The sequence below is a fragment of the Sinocyclocheilus grahami genome, unplaced genomic scaffold, assembly GCF_001515645.1.
Source record: "Sinocyclocheilus grahami isolate Dianchi unplaced genomic scaffold, SAMN03320097.WGS_v1.1 scaffold254.1, whole genome shotgun sequence".
NCBI lineage: Eukaryota > Metazoa > Chordata > Actinopteri > Cypriniformes > Cyprinidae > Sinocyclocheilus > Sinocyclocheilus grahami.
This window is the reverse complement of record NW_015505433.1, coordinates 353,434-372,624: the sequence shown is the minus strand read 5'-3', so window position 1 is coordinate 372,624 and position 19,191 is coordinate 353,434. Positions and strand designations below refer to the sequence as shown.

Below are 19,191 nucleotides of genomic sequence, written 5' to 3'. Positions count from 1 at the left end.
TTAAGTCGCTTGGGTATATTTTTAGCAATAGCCGAAAAAATCATTGTATGGGTCAAAATTATCGATTTTTCTTTTATGCCAAAAGTCATTAGGATATTTAGTAAAGATCATGTTCCATGAAGATATTTAGTAAATTTTTTACCGTAAATATATCAAAACGTAATTTTTGATTTGTAATATGCATTGCTAAGAACTTAATTTGGACAACTTTAAAGGTGATTTTCTCAGTATTTAGATTTTTTTGCACACTCAGATTCCAGATTTTCAAATAGTTGTATCTCGGCCAAATATTGTCCTATCCCAACAAACCATTAATCAATGGAAAGCTTATTTATTCAGCTTTCAGATTATGCATAAATCTCAATTTCACAAAATTGACCCTTATGACTGGTTTTGTGGTCCAGGGTCACATACATAAATACATTTAGATCACTTAACTTAATGATTATTATCGGGATGTGAAGAGACTTTCAACCAGCATTACAAAAAATGTTTCTGAAGACAATCACCTATTGCACCTTTTTAATAAGCCAATTTTTTTTGTGCTGATCCCCAGAATGTAGCTGACTTAAAGCTGGGGACGTTTGTTCTATACAATATAAGCAAAACCTCACATACATACAGTATACCCTTATCACCAACAATCAGAGAAGAGCTGCCTTCCTTTATTGAGATAAAGAGTTTATACGGCTTCTGTTTTCTGTATTTTTAAGAGCTTTTTCTCTCAGTACATTAGCAGAAGGAGAGACTGAATGTGACTGTGTGTGTGTGTCTGTGTGAGATTCAAAGCATGTGTATGTGTACGGTAGGAGTATGAACCAGTTGATTATTGCCACTAATGACTTCAGCTTCCTGCTGTACAGTACACATGCACATGTCTAGTAGCTGTAGAAAAACACTGCAAAAGCCCTCTATGACCCACACACATGCACACACACACAGACATGTTTATGTCATGATGACTGGCCATTAAATGCCACATCACATTAAAAAAAAAAAAATTGTTAAAAGAGGACATCTCTGCCATTCGCTACCTTCCTGACAGTACCCTAGTCTTGAATATCATTCAGCTAATGAATAATGCATTTAGCTGTCACATGTAAAAAAAAAGAAAAGAGCAATTACCATCCTGATAGAGCAGATGGAGAGTTCTGTCTAACATATGTTGTGCATTCATAATGACACGTCAATGTCAAGACTGACTACATTCTGACAGTGCACATTCATGAATTATAAAACTTTTGCACTGTACATGTGTTGGAGGGTGTGACTCTTGCAGTTCTGATCAAGCCTCTGAACTGGATTTTAGTGTATTTCGTATCCCATTCACTTTTATTGTACATCTTTTTTAATGGAAAATCTAAAACAATAATAATGCTGTCTACAACTTTAACTAACTAAAAAAGTAATGATGCTGTTAATCACTAAATTTAAAGATACATTTTTCAAACTGGGAACAAGACAGATGGGTATCTGAGAATGTCACAGTCCAACCTTTATTACCCAAGTGCTCATCTGTCACTGCACTACAAAAATAATTTATTGCTTTGCTCAAGTCAAATTGAACTCACATATTATACGCAAAATGACACAATGGCAACACATCATTCAAATGAGTTCAATCGTATTACAGTAATTCCAACACCAAATTTTACCCCATTTTACGCTACCGTTCAAAACTTTGGGGCCGGTATGTTTTTGAACGAAGGCTGCATTTATTTGATCAAAAATACAGCAAAAACAATAATATTGTGAAATATTACAATGCAAAATAACCATTTTCTATTTTAATACATTTGAAAACACAATTTATTCCTGTAATGGCAAAGCTAAAATTTCTGCAGCCATTACTCCATTACTTAGTCTTTAGTGTCACATGATCCTTCAGAAATCATTCTAATATGCTTATTTGAAGCTGAAACATTTCTGTGATACATTTTTAAGGATCCTTTGATGAATAGAAACAGCATTTATTTGAAACCGAATGTTAAGTAACAACACAAATATCTTTACTGTCACTTTGATATAAAAGTATTAACTTTGTTTAAAAAAAAACACACTAACCCCAAACTTTTTGGTAGTGTACATCACAAGGACAAAAGGTAAACACCAAAGATTTTTCTTCACAAAACCACGTATATTTGTTTATTTTTTCCTTAGTGTCAAAAACAGTGCTGCCAATAGAATAATAATGTTCTGATTTCCAAGTAGTCTTTAAAGGGGTCATGAATTGAGAAATCAACTTTTACTTGAGCTTTTGATATATAAGAGGCCATCGTACTAAAAGAATATCCTCTAAGTTTCAGAACTGAATACGTCCTGGTTACTCAAATAAAAGCTTTTATTGACTCCAGGCCCAGTGAACGCCAAATCCTGGAATCTAAGATAGGTCAAAAATGTACATCACAAGGACAAAAGGTAAACACCAAAGATTTTTCTTCACAAAACCACGTATATTTGTTTATTTTTTCCTTAGTGTCAAAAACAGTGCTGCCAATAGAATAATAATGTTCTGATTTCCAAGTAGTCTTTAAAGGGGTCATGAATTGAGAAATCAACTTTTACTTGAGCTTTTGATATATAAGAGGTCATCGTACTAAAAGAATATCCTCTAAGTTTCAGAACTGGATACGTCCTGGTTACTCAAATAAAAGCTTTTATGGACTCCAGGCCCAGTGAACGCCAAATCCTGGAATCTAAGATAGGTCAAAAACCGCCTCCACAGAAGAATATCAACGGCTAATTCTGTAGCCCCGCCCACTGATTCACACATGACATAGTAGGGAAATAATGTAAGTGGCGCTAAACCGGATCGAGCAACCAAGCAATAAACATGCCGTTGAAGATCGCAAAATATTGTGCAGTGCCTGGTTGTGGAAAAACACAGTCGCTGCATAACCTTCCTTAGGATTCAAATATTAGGAATGCATGGTTGAATTGTATTTTTAATGAAGTTTCAGCTCACGTGAGTAAAACATTGCGTGTTCGTTCGCTTTCTTTTCACAACGGATTCCTTTGTAAACAAGACACAGGTCGACGCTGGATTTGCAGAGAGACTGAGATTAAAGAGCAATGCTGTGCCGTCTATATTCTTATCCAACTAAACTGTTATCCAATCATAGAAGTGGGCGTTTACTTCCAAGTAACTTCACTCTTATATTCCAAGTAAAACTAGACAAACTGCACAATTTTGAAATGTGAAATTTCTAATCTGCACGTCTAAAACGCACATCAGCCCACATTCAGACAGCAGCAGGAAGCTGGTCCTCATTCAGATGGACCCTAGAGCTACAGTAACCACTGCTTGGCAGGCTTGACTAGTAATATGACGAAATATCTGCTCTGAGATCAGTGCTTTATGAGCTGAGGTGGAACAGATCATTAGCTAGACCTGCTTGCTACTAAACAGGATTGCGTTTTGCTTTGCTTTTTTCGAGCGGATTATTTTACGGCCGATTTAAACCATACCGCGAGCCTCTTGCAGTGACTGCCGTAACTGTTTTGCTGGAGTGTTTGGAGCAGAAAAGGATGGCTGGAGAATACTAACGGAGAGAGGGAGAGCTTGAGGAGAGGAGCTGAGAGAAGAAGGTCACTGGGGTGTATCTTTGATCTGCCACTTAGGTGTGGGACGGAGAGAAGAGAGCCGTGCCATAACTGACAGCCAGGAGTGTGATCAGAATAACACCCATTTCAAATCAAACAAGCGGACCCTCCCTTTTCACCCTCCCCCGCACATATTCCCTGACTTCTCTTCCCACCTCCTCTCACTTCTCGGCACAACATATACTGTACCTTTCACTGCATACCATGTTCCTTTTATTTCGTTCATTTGAAATGAGGCTTTGAAGCACCTTGTATTGACAATTTTACGTGCATCTCAGGTGCTGCAAACCCAATGTTTCTTTTTTTCTAATTAAGTGCCGATTCAAGCGTTAGCTGGTAATAGAAAGCGACACACGGCAGGACCTGAGCTTTCAGTGCCCACTCAAGCCAGCCAAAGGTATAATGTCAGGATGTGTCCTTGGCTTCAGAAGAAGCCATTCGCTTCCCATTACCACCCACTTAATGGGAGCAGCATTGCTATGATTCACATGTATTGTGTGTGTGTGTGTGTGTGAGGGGTGAGAATGCTGCTGGAAATGGTGTGTATTTGTCTTCCCCCCAGCACCCATCCGCTGCCACGTTCTATCCTGTCAAAGACGATCACCATCATGAAGCTGCAGCCTGTTCCTCACACCAAATCATCTCATAATGACTCTACAGGCTCCTACACTCACACACTACTGCAGCTAATTGGTGCCGACATTCTGATGCATGTGTGCGAGTACTAGTTGGTGGTGAAAAGCTTTGGAGGGAACCAAAAAACAGGAAAGGACAATGGTAAAGGACAAAGCGGAGACAGATGTTGATCATTAGGGTTCAGCAAATATCTTCACAGTCCTGTCTCCAGAACAAATGCCTGACACTAATCCAATAAAGCCCTTTTCTGTGTGAACCTCCATTATTGAATCGGGCACGACCGCACATACATGTAGAATAGGCCTCCTCTAGCATACACGTCTCTTTCCATCCCCAACATCATTTATCATCCTAAATCACAGTCTACAGTTCATTTTCTCTCTCTATATATCTTTCCACTCACCCAACCTCATGCTTTGCATCCCATTCCGTCACTGTGACATCATTTCTGTGAAGCAGTAAAGGTCACAGACGACACATCTCAAAGGTTTAAGAAGTCATAATCATAGGGCAGCTTACAAAGGCCAACTATGTCCCGACATCCTGCTTACCTGGCAAACATCATTACTTGTACACCAGAAGACAGTGCAGATTTCACCAACACATGAATCTGAACACAATTTCAGTAAGCTTATATTTCAAGGTTTCTTTTAAAATGGGGAATTAAAACTGAAAACAAGGAAATGAAATATACAGCATTCTTTTGCATTTAAGTGAAACACAGTGACATTGTTTTATGTCATATATTATTTATTTGTGACCTGCCAATGTCACATATCGAAAAGCTCAGCTGCTGCTCACTCTAAAAGGGTATGTTCTTAGGCATTAATAGTTGAGGTGGCACTAATACTTGTGGTGGCTTGCGTTTCCTAAAACTAAACGCTGGAATACACTACACAATTTTTGCCCTGATTTTCCGCCGATTTACAGTCTGGAGAAGTTGATGCTAGTTGCTGAAAGTCAGAGCCAGTCTGCAGATCTGAGTTGACAGATTTCATAGAAATTTGTGTAGTGTATGATGGTCACGGATTCTGATTTTTTTTTAGCTTAAGACTATGATTCCATCCAGTCGGAGCAGGGCTTGCAAAATTTCAAAATCGCTGGTAGCCAGACATTCTTCAGATTTTGGTAGCCCAAAATTAACTTAAGTAGCCCGAATAACAAAAAAAGAGACATCGGCTGAACTTCACTGCGGACAAATCAGCATGATTAAAAACTTCAGTGATAGCTTTTTTCTTCAAATAACAAGTCAAGAGAGTAGGGGTGCAACGGATCACAAAACCCACAGCTCGGATCATATTGCATTATCATATCAGATTTTGAGTAACAGATTGGGTCATTTTGCAGATGAGCCAAAAATAAAAATAAAAAATGGTTCTTTATTATTTAAATAACAGAATACTTCTTTGATACCACAGCAAAAACTAGTAGAATATAGGGATGCAACGATTCACTCAACTCACGATGCGATTCACGATACTGATTTCACAATACAATTTTCTCACAATTTTTCTTTTTAACAAAATGAGGTTTAAGACAAATTATAAATGAAAAGGTGTCCTTTTATTATTTCTCCAACAAAATGCTGCACATTTCTTTGTGAAATTTAAATATGTCAAATAATAAAACTAATTTGAAATTTTAAAACAAATCCTAAATCAAATAATTCAATAATACAAATACAATAAATCTCTTCATATAAAAAACTAATGCTTTGGCTGTGCTTTTTCCATTTAAATTCAGAGGCAACCACTTCATTTTAATCATGATCCAAACAAAAATGCTAAATACATGCTATTTACATTGCAATTAGACTGTCTAATTTCAAAATTTGAAGCAAAAACAGAATGGTCTGATTTTAGCTTTGTGAATGAGACGCAAATGTCACTCTCTGACAGCAGGTGGCGCTTATGGAACAGCAGGTATTTATAGGCTGCTGCCCCTTTAAGACCGAATGCATGGATCCAATATAATGATGCACTTGAGATTTCTTTTTCCACTCTTTACGTTCACTTGAGACATAACCGACTGTGTTTATGAGAATACTTGCCGAGACAGTTATTTTGAGTGTATGTGTTCATTCAGATGTAAGGATACGCGAAAGAGGAATCAATTCTGTGTCTGAAACATGGCTCTCTGTGCACACAGCTCCGAATGCGCGTGAATGGTTGAAAACACTTGAATGTTTAAATCAGCAAGACTTAGAAACACGTGCAAACGCTCAACTACGATCCTGTAGTTCGTAGGTTTGTTTGTACGACTGTTTGCAATGTAAAGCAGTATTACAGACAGGTACAATAACTGGAAGCAAATGATACTGGAAGCCTTGCATATTCTGTCCGTGTCCGTTCTTATGCCAAAAATAAGGTGAATTCAAAAGGCGGCCAATGAACCAGTAGGTAAATAAATGCAAGAAAGAAGGCCAGCTGCAATTCAGTATGAAAACATTTCAATGATGTCAACACTGTCAGCTACATTTTCAAGGCTAAACATTCTATCAATGTTGATGCAAAAAAGCGAAAATATGTACTACATCTAAGGGTGCAGTAGTTGCCAATTTAATTGCAGAAAATGAAGAATAAAAGACAATGAGATAACAGAAATTCAACAGCTGCTAAAAAACCCATTATGTTAGCCGCTATTATAACAGCTATTATAACTTTTAAAACGTTTTTATTTTTAGAATTTCTATTGTCATTTTAATTTTGATTAACGTTTTAGTAATTTAGTTATGCTTTTGTCATTTTATTAGTTTTTAGTCTTATAGTTTTTATTAATTCCCATTTTAAGTTATTTTAGTACATCGACGTAAACTTAAGTAAAATGAAAAATGTTGCTTTAGCAACTAACTGAAATGAAATAAGGTTAACTTTTTTATTTTATTTCGGTTAATATTTATTTTATTTCAAGTACATTTTTTATGGTTTTCGTTTCAGTTAACTATAATAACCATGATCCCAACAGTCCTCAAAAAGCATAATAGCCTGACTGATTGGGAGTAAAATAAAACCCTCCATCCTGCTTAAAACTCACATCCTTTGAAGCGCTTTGCTGTGAAAACGCTATAACAGCTTGAAGTGACATTTTCCAAAATGACAAGAGAAAGAGATCAGAGGAAACAGATTAAAGAGTCCAAGGAAGGGCTCTTGTTTGGTCAGATAAGTTAGCTTTGAATATAAAGGCCAAGCTCCTGAGACGCAGCTCAGTTGAACACATTCAATCTTAGGTCAATTTCACTTTGCTTATTAATCATTTATGCTATGTGAGATTTCACTGCCAGTGCCATCCCTGCTATCAGTGGGATGCTTTTGGAAAGGGGAAATTTGTATTGTTAATATTTAATAAGATCCTACAGGAGCTAATATTCAATTTGGCACCACGTGTGTGCACTGAATCTCTGTGTTGCGCATGTATTGCCGTTAGAAACTCAAGGCTACTTTCAGATTCTGAACAGCATAAGAATTGAGCATATTATGCATGAATTATCCCAGAAATTACAGCCAGTGTTTGGTTGTATTGGAGTGTGTGCATGTAATGCCACCTCTAAACACAACACAAATGGGCCGCACACAGTGATAGGCCACTACTCACCGAAGTCTACGAATGCAGATTGACCCACATTCTTCACATTCTCTGGTGCCTTTCCAGACAGGGCTTGGGTGAAGTTCCCGTCCTAATGAACAGAAAGATTTAACAGGATTAAAACACACACTTTTCATTTCATATAAAAAGTAAATTTTCTTTTATGCTGGGCTTACAACTGTAGAAAATAAATATTGTCCTTGCGCAGCAGAAAAAAAATGCCTTTATTTTCTAAAGTGTCAGCGGAGCTGTCAGAACAGAACTAATAATTCAGTGCATCAGCCGCTGTGGGCATGAATGAGAGGGAGCCTGTACTGACATGGGTTAGGGATCGTTGTTGCGCGTCTGTACTTCCTGATGGACATTACGAGACAATGCAGCAAGACAAAGCAAATGTGTGGTCTGAAAGTCTGACCAGCTGAATTTAAAGGGGAAGTTTCAATCTGATTGACAGGGCATGAGGCAGTGGGGCAGAGAGAGCAGAAGGTAACAGATGGCAGACGTGCGGTGTTGGTGTGGACCGAAGGCGATTGGCAGGTAGGCAGCAGGGGTCACAGAATGACGGCTAATTGGAGTATGGAGGGGTCAGAGGGCAGGGTAAGGCTACTGTGCACATTGATTAGCCCATGTAAGCCAGAGCACAGCATGTCACTGGTGCTCAAAGCGCATCTTGGAAACTCACGAAGACAGGAGCTTCAGAAAAGCCTGGGAGACTCAGCCTACGTGCTGAACACAGGCCTCCACAGAAAAAATGCTACACAGCGCACTGACTGTCCACTACAATAACGTGAAGAGACACATCCATTTCACAAGGACCAGATCAAAGCCACATTACTACTGAACGATGAGTCATTCGTTATGGCCGATGCTCACTACAGGTCTTACAGGGTATGGATAGAGAAGACAAGTAGAAGAACATGTCAGAATGAATGAAAATGAAACAAAACTGAAGGACATCGACAGAACAAAGAGAAGGTGAGACACAGGGCTATACTGTTTTATATTATCACCATCAGGAAGCTACAGCCTTCTGTTAAACTGGTTTAAATGACCTTTTTCCATATGAATCTACACTTCATACACCACAAAGCAACAAAGGTGTTTTTTTGCAAATTCCAAGTGGGGTTTCATGTGTCTTCACTGAGGAGAGTACTGAATCTGGCCACACCGCCATAAAGCCCAGATTGGTGGACTGTTGCAGTGCAGTTTCTCCCATCTCCATATACAGTATGATCATAAAGCTCAATAAGAGTGACTATCAGCTTCTTGGTCACCACTCTAACCAAGGCTCTTCTCCTCCGATTGCTTAGTTTAGTCAGGAAGCCAGAGTCCTGGTTGCTCCAACCTTCTTCCATTAAGGATTATGGAGGCCACATGCTCCTGTGAACCTTAAATGCAGCATTCATTTTTTGTAGTTTTCCCCAGATCTGTGTTTCAACACAATCCTGCAGACCGTTCCTTTGACCTCATGGCTTGGATTTTGTTCTGATATGATTTTAAGCTGTTAGACCTTATTTAGACAAGGTGTGTGCTTTTCCAAATCATGCCCAATCAATTGAATTCGCCACAGGTTAACTCCAGTTGAAGTTCAGAAACATCTCAAAGAACATCCAGCAAAACTGGAATTGACTGGAGCTAAATTTCAAGTGCTTTTTCATTTTTTAAAAATAAATATGCAAAGTTGTCACAAATCTGTTTTTTGCTTTGTCATTATGGTGTATGAAGTGTAGATTGATGTGGAAATAAAGCCATTTAAAGCGGTTTAACAAAAGGCTGCAAAAATGTGGGGGGAAAATATATACAATTTAAATGACTAAATTATTAAGTGTTTCAATAGAAAGCTGGCCTCCAACAGCTCGTGTTTCCTTGTCATTCTCTGAGTTCCAGTGTATTTTCTCCAACACTTCACGAGAACACGCCCCCCCCCGTACACTCGCACCCACCTGCAACTGACCATAAATTGCTTCATTACCTCCAGTACCATCTGAAGCTCAGTCAGCACAAAACACCTCAGTCTATTCACTTCAGCTCGGCCAGATGCATAATTTCTGTTAGCTTTTAAAGTCGTTCAAAACCAAGATGGCAGGGTGGTAATTGGTCGCATTATATGTGATGACACACTGCTTTGGATCACAATTTGAGAGGGGAATAGGGGAAAAATATAAAAAGATACTAAATGAGCCTCTGCCAATCTTACTTCTAATATTATTTTGAAATAATACAATTCTAGGTTTTGTAAAGAAACAAACTGAATCACATGAAACATTGAGAACAGCTATGGCACATTTCTTTAATCTTATAATATGTAAAATAGTCAATTATGTTGTGAATATGTAATATTCACAAAAATGCATTCATAAAAAAGACACATTTGGCACCATAATGGACTATGTGTGTTATTTGTCTCTTTGTAGTGGTTGTCCCACTTGATAAATGGAGCTAGTTTATGCGGCAGCTCTTGGCCTGAGGGTTTTGTTCATAATTCTCATGAAGCACAAAACTCAAATGTCTCCTTCCTTCTGTGTGGACAGTGTTTATCTATCTCCATGGAAAACTCCCTTGAGCCTTCGCTCTGAAACTGCAGGCACGCATCTGGCGGTCATGTATTATATCGATTGGTGTATGATTGCGGGAGGCAGTTCAACTGTAATGCGATTGTGGCTTATGTAAAGATAATGGTGACTTGACTTGCTCACCCTAATCTTCTCCGAGTAGAATGAGGCTGTGTTGAGTCACAGGGTCTGTCTCATTGGATTGATTGAACACTGATGTTAACAGGAAGGGGCTGCAACTGTGGCATGTTGGTCTCAGGGGGTTGTGAGTAACTGGGTGTTTAGCTGGAGAATGGCTAGATAGAATCAATGTTCTTAAGGGGGAGTGTCTTCGAGACAATTCATTTATGGATGTTTCACAATTAAAATGATTTTGAAGAAATTAATATTACATGTGAAAATGAACATTTAATTTCTAAGCACTTATTGAACTATTGGCTCTAATTTTGCTCAGGCTTGTTACATATACAGCAGGTCTCCTTAAAACAACAGTTCACCCAAAAATATAAAAAGATACTAAATGAGCCTCTGCCAATCTTACTTCTAATATTATTTTGAAATAATAAAATTCTAGGTTTTGTAAAGAAACAAACTGAATCACATGAAACATTGAGAACAGCTATGGCACATTTCTTTAATCTTATAATATGTAAAATAGTCAATTATGTTGTGAATATGTAATATTCACAAAAATGCATTCATAAAAAAGACACATTTGGCACCATGATGGACTATGTGAAAAAATTTAAAACCTGTATGATTTTTAGATATTTTGAAAACCATCTTTTTTTGTGATTGACTTTCAATGTATGGACAAAAAAATTCTTCAAAATCTTTTATTTTGAGTTCCACAGAATAAAGAAAGTCATACAGTTTCGGAATAACATATGAGTGGGTAAATCATGACAGAACTTTCATTTTTGGGTGAACTATCCTGTGATATAAGGACACTAGTCGTTTTGCTGCCTTAGACCACCCTCCAAACATGCACAAATATTTTCATATTTTTATTCAAGTTTCTGTTGGTCTGGACCTAAATTTAGATGATCTTATAGACAGGAAATGTTTTAAAGTTATTCTGATCTTCCTGGCTCCAGGCAGTTTATAATGGCCAGGCAGCACTATTGGAATTGTAAAAGCTATAAAAGAGGATGTGCCATAACATTCTCTGAGGGCTGTTGGACTGAGGCATTTTGCTAATGCTTACTAAATGCTGAACCTTGCTGTTTGATGATCATTAGCAAACAGAAAGCAGTCTGTTATAATAGGCGCTACGCATTTTAAGAGATTTATGGAGCGAATAGCGTTAATTAATTGTTGCTTTTCAACAACAAAATCTCTTGCTGCTTTGCCATAACCATGTTAAATCCCTGATTAACAAGTAGAGCAGAGAGGAAACTTCACAGTACAGGTGCATCTCAATAAATTAGAATGTCGTGGAAAAGTTCATTTATTTCAGTAATTCAACTCAAATTGTGAAACTCGTGTATTATTCTAATTTGTTGAGATAGTGAATTGGTGGGTTTTTGTTAAATGTGAGCCAAAATCATCACAATTAAAAGAACCAAAGACTTAAACTACTTCAGTCTGTGTGCATTGAATTTATTTAATACACGAGTTTCACAATTTGAGTTGAATTACTGAAATAAATGAACTTTTCCACGACATTCTAATTTATTGAGATGCACCTGTAAATAAATAGAGAACAACAGAATACATCAGCCTCCCTCTGGCCTCATTACATGTGTGTATTTTAAATTTATTGTATGCAGAACACACATAGTAAAGCTTTACAATAATAGTTAAGGTGACAATCACAATTAATTTGCTCAAAAAATTATAACCTTGATTATAATCAAGATTATTCTCATTTCCATCACGCTCCCTAAGGTCGCAAAACTGTGGACTTTTGGTAGTACCTAGGATAGCAAAGTTCACTAAAGGAGGTAGAGCTTTTTCGCATTTGGCTCCCAAACTCTGGAATCGCCTTCTTGATAACGTTCGGGGTTTAGACACTCTCTCTGTTTAAATCTAGATTAAAGACACATCTCTTTGGCCAAGCATTCAAATAATGCATCTCATAATCTTGTACTGCAGTTATACCTGATCAAATGCACAGTATTATTCTTTAGCTTGAGTTAAACAAATCAATTTTGCTTGGTTGGAACAGCAGCTACGCTAATTATGTCTCTATTTGTTTCTCTGTTTTTGCAACTAGGATTTACACAAGCTTCAGTCTGGATCCAGAACACCTGAGAAGAGATGATGCAACCCCTCAGAGGACCTCAGATGATGCCAACCCTGAAACAACATACAGAATAGGGCTGTGCAACATGGACAAAAAAAAACCTATTGCAAATTCTTTGATCAATTTTGCGATTTCGATTTTAATCACGATTTTGACACACACAGACATGCTTTACAGTCATAAATGCATGCAGGGTGAATTTTAAACATATTTCCAAAAGAAAACCAATTAGAGCTTTATCAAAAAGCTGTAACATGTCTCTAGAACAGACATAAGGCAAAATAATCACTACGTAAAGGTGTAACAAAATGTCATATAGACAGTGTCAACAGACATAGGCCTATGGCATAAAAAAAAATAGAGCTCTTTGTGGCGTTGCCTCAGATGTTGAACTAGATTTGTTGCGCCAAGTTCACACGTACTCCGTCTGGAGTGCGTATACAGTATGTGCATGCGGTGCAGAAGCAGCACGGACTAATTTTGCTTTCGCACAGGACGCGTTTGCAGTCCGCTCCTGATCCGCGGCTGTTTACCACAAACACAACATTTATCCAATATTTTGATTTCAAATCCAAACGTTGTTTCTGAAAATGCTTTTTCAGCATTGTGATTCCTCTTTTATCACAGTACAGTAATACAATCTTTCATAGACATTCACGTTTAAACTCAATAAATATAACTTTGTTTAACTACCACCACGAGTGCCATCTATTATTGCCCTGTTTATCTAAAAGTGCACTTTTCCTGGTTTTAAATCTAGCCAAAAAGCCATGCGTTTAATTATATGCATTTATGGTGTAATTACTAAATTTCCGTGCCAATCCATGTGATTTTTTACTGCGAATAATGCACTGTCACTTTCAGCGCGTGCAGTGTGAACGCTCTGATCCGCTAACATGGGCGCATAAAAAATACGCACCACAGACGGAGTGTGTGAACCTGGCGTTACGTTTGTATGCCCGCCCGGTCTGTTCTGTTCTCGTGCTCCATTTAGGGGAGCTGCATTCTGATTGGTTCGGATAGCATACTGCGGGAGGTCAGGGGCGCGGAAAATCGTGCTATAAAGCGATTTAGAAATAGCGCGCGCTCAAATCGCGATTTTATGACGATTTCGATTAATTGCACAGCCCTAATACAGAACTACCAAATTTTGTTACAAGTTTCATTGCATCATATAATAATTGCTGTTAATAGTGTTCATCATCTGTTTGATTACGTCTTTAATTGATTTTTCCGTACATTTCTGCCATATGTACATTTACTGACAGTCACCACTGATAAGCTACCACTAAATATTGTAGAAACTTAATTTGCTGTAAAGTTGCTTTGCAACGATTTGTATCGTGAAAAGCGCTGTACAAATAAACTTGAATTGAATTGAATTTCCTGATTCATGTTTATCATATACATTAACACATTCTATACATTATGAAAACTGGTAAAACCTTAAGAAGCTTCTTTCAAAAGCTAAACCAGAGAAATTCCTAATATTAAATTCAATAATTCAAAATTATGTTAACGTTTTTCTATTAAAACAACAAAAAAGCCTTTGTGGCTGCGGAGTAAATTCACTTGTGCAACAATATAATCACAAAAAATTGAGGATGAAGTCTGGATTTATTACAGCGTATTGCTGAGCAGGTTTTCTTGCAGATGATGTCGCAGCAAAAAGCACAAGCAAGGTTTTGAAGGAATTCAGACTGGTTGTATTGCACATTAGTTTGATGAAAATATCACAATGGAAATCGCTATATTCCAACCTATACATGTTTGTCTGTGTTTTCAGATATTCCTTTTTTTTTTTTTTGCAGCAAAGGGAGAGCGCATGGTTGCCATGTTGGAAAGATTGCATTCTCATAAGAGAAAAGCTCTGATTGTGGGATTTAAACTGATGGCATACAGCAAACCCAAGCTTGAAAGTTTGTGGAGGCTTGTTACCAACAGAAATGGCAAATGAAAAAAAAAAATGTTTTCAGCGTAAATAATTAGCTGGCCAACATCGCAGACAATTAGGGTTAATTAATTGAAAGAATAAAAAAATACAAGAATAAAAAATTGTGATCTTGTTCTAAACACAATTAATTGTTCAACCCTATATAGTGATATTTGTTGATGACAGAGTCCGTCGTATAAAAGCACACATCAAAAATGAAAGACATTTCTCAAAATGTTCACATGAATATTATATAATCAAGTGCACTTGAAAATGTGCATTTGCTCCCATCCAACCTGACAGAGCTTGAGAGGTGAAGAGGTGAGGAGAAGAATGGCAGATAATTGCCAAATGATGATGATCAAAGCTTGTCGCGTCAGTTTAACATAAGGCAGCAACATAACAAAATGTGAAAAAATTTATAAGTATGAATACTTTCACAAGGCACTATATATATATATATATATACAGTAAATAGTACTATAGTGCTCACTATAGTAAAGTGAGCACATAAAGATGGTCTGATTGTGGCTTTGGATTGTAAATACAGGCTGCGGGTTGATTGTGTGGCTCCTGTGCGACTGACACAATGTGCGTTTAAGTGCCGAAGTGCACTGATTGAGTTTTGGTGCGGCAGCCATGACTGGGATCATAAGTGATTTACATGTGAGCAAGCACAACTTCAACCGGTGAATGTGTAAGGACACATTAATGTTACAAGGGCAGCCATAATTACATGGTCATGGTGTTTTCACTAAACGGTGGGCTAACTCTGTAACTTGAGCTCAGGGAAAAACAAATAATTCACAGAGCTAAAGAATCAGAGGGCTAATTTTTTTTATAGCTTGTTTGTTTGGTCGGATGCCTCCGTTAAGCTGCTAAAATGACTGATGGCGTCTTGTATTACACTAATGACTTTGCATGCAGTCTACAGCTGAAGCTTTTCAATTTAAACAAACACTGGAGCTGCTGTGTGCGCGTGTGTGTATAATCAGGGCTGGGAATAAGTGTTTAAGGAGAGCGAGAGGAAAGTAATTAAAACGGAGTGTGCTACTGGAAGCACAGGGCACTGGCCTGTGACCAAAGACTGTTAACTCAAAAACCTCACAGTAAATAGGGGTGGGATTACTGCGGTTTTACTGGGAGACATTTCCTTGTGAGGGGGGTGTGTGTGTGTGTGTGTGTGTGCTCGCATTCACACAAGTATTATTCTGAGGGGTGGTGTGTGTTTGTTTATGTGTGTAAGAGTTAGTAATCAAAGACTAGTCACCAATCGGCTGTGTTTTTCATTCGGTTCCCTTAAGCCTCTTTCATGGAATATGAACTAAAATGGCTGCTGCCTCAGATGTGATTAGTAATTGCCCATCGCTCCCCCTCTTTAATCATCCACCCACTTTTCTCCTCCTTTTCTTTATTTCCACCCTGCCTGTCTGTCTTCACAGCACGTCATTTTATCCAGCCCTGCACTTCTGTCACCAGCCTCTTGCTCTCAGAATGTAATGATGAGGCACCCTGCGGGAGGAGGAGAGGTGATCTAACCCGTCTCCCTCCCTCTGTTTCTCTGAAGTACCATCAGCAGCGGAGCGCCACAGACTCATGCGACACTGGAACAGAATAGAGGGCAGTGGAAATGCTTCCGGAAAAGCTGCGGTGCTTCAAGACGACGCACCACTGACCTTTTACAGTCAGCTTGGGTCACTGCGGCACATTGTAATCTTCTCTCTCTCTTGCTCGCTTGCATTGTTCAACTATTTATCATCTGCTATTTTTGTAGTTTCCCACCTGCTCAGAGATGCTCCTTTATGAAAGTCTGTCTCAACTTCCTTCACTTTTTCACTTTTCGATTTTTCTAGTTTTTCTCCACTTTAAGTCATTCCATCCATCTTGCTGCCCATCTTCACGCTTTCTTTTTTTCCAGGTTTCTTTCTATTCCTCTGTTTTCTAACTCTAGTTTGACCTGTGGCTTTGTGTTCTTCAGGCTCTCACATTAAAACCTACTCAGGTTGTAGTTATACACAATTGTTCAAAAGTTTTTTTTTTTAAAGAAATTAATACTTTTATTCAACAAGGATGTATTAAAATTCATCAAAAGTGACAGTAAGGACATTTAAAATGTTATAAAAGCTTATATTTAAAATAATAATAAAAAAAGTGATGTTCACTTGATCATTCTATTCATCAAAGAATCCTGAAAAAAGTATCACAGTTTCCACAAAAATATTAAGCAGCACAACTGTTTTAAACATTGATAATAAGAATTAAAATGCATTTCAATACAAAACCAGTGTCGTATAAATTAACCAACCCACAATCCAGTTCAACTAAGCACTAAATGTGTTGAAATACCACTGTGGGCATTTAAAAAGAATAACAATAACTTTATTTAATGTAAACGTGTTGTTCACAAAAGCGCTTATTTTTTATGTTTTAATGTCATGCTACCAACACAGAATAAAAAAAAAAAAGAAATGCTTGTGTTAATTTTCCATTGATCATTGCAGTTATTAATCACACGATGGAAAGGAACACTAGGCGCATGCTGTATAGTCCAGCACACTTTTAGTGTTTTAAAGAGCTGATTCAGGTGTCAGGATTGCTGTGATGGAGTGACATTGTATAGTCTCAGTAAAGTGTGCCAAATTGAGAAAGTCCAAATGCTGCTTCCTCCATAAGTGAGCACTTAGATCCGATCCGCAATATGTGCATTTGCCATGCAAACTGCTCATTTGTTTTGCAGCGTTTCCTGATTTGGGTAACTCCTTAGTGGATCTTTGCTAATACAACATTGGCGGCTCATGCAAATAAATGACTGCAAGCAGTGGGAATTGCCTCCTCAATGTTAATACACTAGTGTTAAAGATTAAAAGGCAGGAAGTAATACTCTAATCTACCTTATTGATCCAGGTCTCATATCCATCCACGGTGGTGAGGAACAAATCTGTGAGAAAAGAAAGAGAGATAAAAAGAAAGATCAGTAGCTATTTCACAAAATGACCAGACCTCCTTGCTTTGCCAGTGCGGTTCTGATTTAAGTAAGCTAGTACTGCATTGAGTGTGAGAGCCATCATTAACAGGTGGAAGTATAGATCCCTGTGACAGAAAGAGAAATGGACCAATGCCATCGTGCTGGCAGCAGCTGCTCCTCGTTCATCCTGCAACACAGTATTGCACAGTAAGAGACTTTGCCGGACCTTAAAAAACAAACGTGGAAGTGAGGAAGCAAGCAGCAATCTGATTACCACAACAAACCTTGGATGGAAGCATACTGACAAAAGCACAGTTGAACCAAGGAGATCGAATACATGTGTGAAACGATAACCCATAAGCTCAGTATATTGACATATTAAACAGAAAACCAGCTGTGAAACTGAACCTGAGCTCAATATAAGCCGTGCGTCACCTCCAGTTAGTCTTTGAAATGCTGACAATTTCAGATGTTCAATACATCGATGTTGTTCCCTACATCACCAGTACGACTTGATTTCATCTGTTGTGTGTCCTTCCCTCAATAACTGAACACGCCACACATATTATCAAGCATGATTCTCCTGACAGAGTCCGATACAGAGTTATTACACTGACTGGCACAGACGAGTGGTGTAATTTTCTCTTGCTGTGCATGTTCTTCTTTCTTTAGAGTGATGATGGCTTCGTTTTAGAGGCCTGGACGTTGTTATGGAAATGGAGCAAGCCTCGTGTTATTTTTGTAAGACTTGCACTACTTTCAAATGCAGCAGTCAATGCTTCAGGTGTGTGAGAGTGAGAAAATGCAAGAAGAAGAGACAGTCGTTTCATGGAAAACATTTCATTTACTCTTTTAAAACAAACAAGTGTAACGTTTTATGTTTAAATATACTCTAAAACAGGTCTGTCCGCACTGAAATCTAAATATCTGGGAAGCAATACTGTCACAGCTTAGAAGCACATATTTGATGTTTAATGAATTTTTGATCCAATGATATTTCAGTGTGGGCAGAGCTACATGGAAGATCACTTTTCAGACGTCTTAGTTCCCGAAAGTAATTTCCAATTCATTTTCCACATGGGAAAACCCATCAATAAATGGTTCTAATCCATGACGAAAACCACCCACTCAAAAATGCACAACATTATGTAAATGTCTGATTTGCAGAAAAAAATAAATAAAAAAAATACGTTTTTGGCCCACCCTAATGAATGACATCAGTATACTGTTAGTCAGTCAAAGGCTATACACACCAAGATGATTTATTCATAATACTATGAATGGGAGAAACAACTGGTAAAGTCATCGCATCACTGCAGCTGTTTATAGAAGATCAAGTTCCCACAGAGACAATCCTGAGATGCGTGCTTGGTACTGCTCACCCGTGTTGGCTTTACCAACATTTTAAAAACTCTTTAAAAACAACATTTACGGGATAGCTCGTGTCACATTTTGTTGCTGATTTGAAATATGTTATTTAAATTTTGGCACTAGTGATTAACCAATTAAATCTGACATTTGAAACTGTCTGAAAGGACAGTTGAATCTTGCATGTTCGAAACAGCTGCGCGAAGGCACTGCAAATATGACTGCAGAGTGAAATGGCTGAAATCTTAACAGAGGGTATTTGCATACACGTCTTCAAGATACTGTACACTCTAAAAAATGCTGG

At 37.9% G+C, this 19,191-nt stretch overlaps 1 protein-coding gene across 1 annotated transcript in view; it reads right to left on the bottom strand.

Annotated features, from left to right (window-relative positions):
- Positions 1-19,191, bottom strand: part of itfg1 (integrin alpha FG-GAP repeat containing 1) — a 136,381-nt gene that overhangs the window by 83,777 nt on the left and 33,413 nt on the right. Inside the window, exons 7-8 of the mRNA XM_016290077.1 lie at positions 17,446-17,492; positions 7,831-7,912 (exon numbers count right to left, since the gene is read on the bottom strand). Of these exons, the coding sequence (XP_016145563.1) occupies positions 7,831-7,912; positions 17,446-17,492 (129 nt within the window). The remainder of the gene's footprint in view (positions 1-7,830; positions 7,913-17,445; positions 17,493-19,191) is intronic.